The sequence below is a fragment of the Octodon degus genome, unplaced genomic scaffold (assembly GCF_000260255.1).
Source record: "Octodon degus isolate 3935 unplaced genomic scaffold, OctDeg1.0 scaffold00021, whole genome shotgun sequence".
NCBI lineage: Eukaryota > Metazoa > Chordata > Mammalia > Rodentia > Octodontidae > Octodon > Octodon degus.
The window spans coordinates 18349187-18351924 of NW_004524597.1; the positions used below are offsets into that span (position 1 = coordinate 18349187).

General features: G+C 50.1%; 2 protein-coding genes across 5 annotated transcripts in view; one reads left to right on the forward strand and one right to left on the reverse strand.

Annotated features, from left to right (window-relative positions):
- Xbp1 (X-box binding protein 1) overlaps positions 1 to 1870 on the reverse strand; it is a 2772-nt gene extending 902 nt beyond the window's left edge. Inside the window, exons 1-2 of the mRNA XM_023711549.1 lie at positions 1573 to 1870; positions 629 to 725 (exon numbers count right to left, since the gene is read on the reverse strand). Of these exons, the coding sequence (XP_023567317.1) occupies positions 629 to 725; positions 1573 to 1802 (327 nt within the window). The 5' untranslated portion in view covers positions 1803 to 1870. The remainder of the gene's footprint in view (positions 1 to 628; positions 726 to 1572) is intronic.
- Positions 1 to 2738, forward strand: part of Ccdc117 (coiled-coil domain containing 117) — a 43899-nt gene that overhangs the window by 39589 nt on the left and 1572 nt on the right. The window lies entirely within an intron of this gene.

Below are 2738 nucleotides of genomic sequence, written 5' to 3' on the forward strand. Positions count from 1 at the left end.
AAAAAAAATTACTGCTAAAATGACTCATATTTCTTACAAGAACCATCTAATGATTCACATGTTCAAAAGACCAATATAAATAATCCTTGTGTATTCAAAATGTGAGATAGGCAACACTTTAAGATTAGATACCAAGTGCACTGTACAAGAAAAGGTGACTTTTGTCCATGCCAGGAAGAATTCAAAGTTTAAGCAACAGTTCCCTATCTGTCTTTGTTAAACACTGTAATAGATGTAGTACAAATGCCAAGGGTCAATCACTTCTACTCTCAATAAACTTCATTACTTCAACTAACAAAAAATACAATATATTATTACAGTAAAAGACACACTGCCATTACTCCCACTCTGCTCCTCCAGAAAGTGGCTGCAACAGTGGCAGAAGTATGTCTGAAGGGAGTGTTCTCCAGGAAGATTAGTGGCAATGTGTCTTCTACTGTAATATTTGTTAAAACTTTAAGCATCTACTGTACTTTTTCCATCACCCCTTGGACTAAACCTTTAGTTACATATTCACTTGTATTCTAAAAGGGGCTGAAACTTCAATCTTGGGATGGGCAGCTAATGCCAGAACATTCACCAAAGGGAGTTGTAGAATGGACAAGAGCTTGTCTTTAAGTAGTTTTACCTCTTCCTCCAAATCCACCACTTGTTGTTCCAGCTCACTCATCCGAGCTTTCTTTCTGTCTCTGGCAGTCTGAGCTGCTACTCTGTTTTTAAGTTTCCTGAGAAGAGAAGAGGCATAACCATACCGAATCATCTCAAATCTTATTTACACCTTCATTTAAAAAATTGGCCAGCTGGTGTTTTCATTTTTCATTTAAGCACAAGGCAACGCAATGGTAAAATACACTTCACATTCCTCCTCTCAATAAAACCAAAGAAAAATTAACAGCCTCTGTCAGTCTAGCTTGAAGACGTGCTTTATTCTCGCCTATGCGGCGTCACCCACTTCAGCCTCATCCTGGACACCAACCCTGTTTATCTTGCATCATACGGATCTTTCCTCCTCCCCCGCTGCTTCCTGATTCCAATTCCCTCAAACATGATCCAGCGTGGGCTGATTAAATCTAGCCGTGAGGGCTGCCATGACTTAAGCTCTCCCTTCCCAATCGCCAAGTCGGGTTGCAAGAGTTGACGAGTAGCCCCGGCCATCCGGGAGACATTCAAAACAAAAGGCACAGCGGTCAGAAAGACTTCATTTAAGTGCTAGGTACACTACACGCAGGTACATTTTCAGGACCCAGAGACAGAAGTTGGCTCGTAAGTGTTACAGGGATCTCAGCTCGCCACAGGTCCGTCATTTTGGCTTTGGGGCCCTCCAAAAAAGCAGGCAAACCAAGAGAAGGCTAATCTGCTTCATGCCACAGCCCGAATCGGAGGGGCTGCGGGACGGGCCCTCGGTGGCCACACGGCCGGGTGCCTGCACCTCAGGCGCTGTCTCTCCGATTAGACAGTACAGCGAGCCGGCCCTGGCGGCCCCGGCCTCCAGCCCGCGCGGCGGATCCCGCACTCCCGCCCTTCCGCCCCGCGCCTCGCCGGCCCGCACCCCGGCCGCGGGCCTTCGCCCACCTCCTCAGCGCCTTCTCCTCGGGGCTCAGGTGAGTCAGGCGCTGTCGCTTGCGCGCCTGCGGCGGGCCCCCATTCGCCGCGTCAGGACTGGCCCCTCTCTGGCCCGGCACCATAAGCGGCAGGGCCCCGCCAACAGGGGCTCCGGCGGCAGTGGCGGCGGGCTGGCCGGACAGAAGCAGTACTTTCGGGGCCCCAGAGGCCGGGCTCGCCGCCGCGGCCACCACCACCATGGCCAGAGACAGACTACACCCGCGCGCGCCCCGCCGCCACCGCCGCCCAGTGGCCAGCGGCGCCGCGTCTGGCCTTTCTAGGGTCGTGGCTGTTCGCGATTGGCCAACGCTGTGTGATTGGCCAGCCGAGCTCGGCTTCCATTGGTCCGGTCCTCCCATCGGAGGCGGGGTCAGAACGTCCAACGTGGCGGTGGAGAGGGGACCCGGAGGTGTTTTCCGCTGCCGCATTTTTCGACGCATTGACCCGCAAGAGTTTGAGCAAGAGTTGAAGGGCCCAGGGAGACCACCGGGCTCAGGTGGAGTCCCCAACAAATGGGTGTGCCTTCTCGTTTCCCCAAGAATACCAGGTTTTCATTTTCAATTCCAGAGGTTTTCCAGACAGGGATTATTTATTTATTTATTTATTTATTTATTTTTCTGCTGAAACTAACGGGATTGGTTGCCGCAGCCTGACACATTTCAACTGCCGCCTCTTAGGGACCCGGGGAAAGTGAAAAATCCAGAAGGAGCGCAGATTTAGCCAGGGCTTTTAAAGAAAAGAAAATAATAAAAGACTCAGAAAGAAACTGCGAAAGAAGAGGCTGTAGGAAATCAGATCGCACATTTCAAAATTAAGTTTAGAACATAAAAAACATCTCCGGACGGCAAAAATGTATAATGCGTATAGTTCAGCTTTCCTTCGCATTTCTAAACTGTCTACTGCGAACGTACACTGTTAATAATAGTTTTTGGTTTGAAGTTTTTTTGTGGTCTTGGAAATGGAACCCAGACCTTTTGAGCATGAGAGGCTAGCGAGCACTCTAGGGCAGAGCTGCAGCCTCAGCCCCGCACCATTTTTAAGAAGAAAATAAAAGTCCCGTGTAAAATACAGACCCCAGGGTTTGCCTTCTGACTCCTGTGGCACGGGCAGCTTTGAGGATCCTAGGAGCGGTTGTG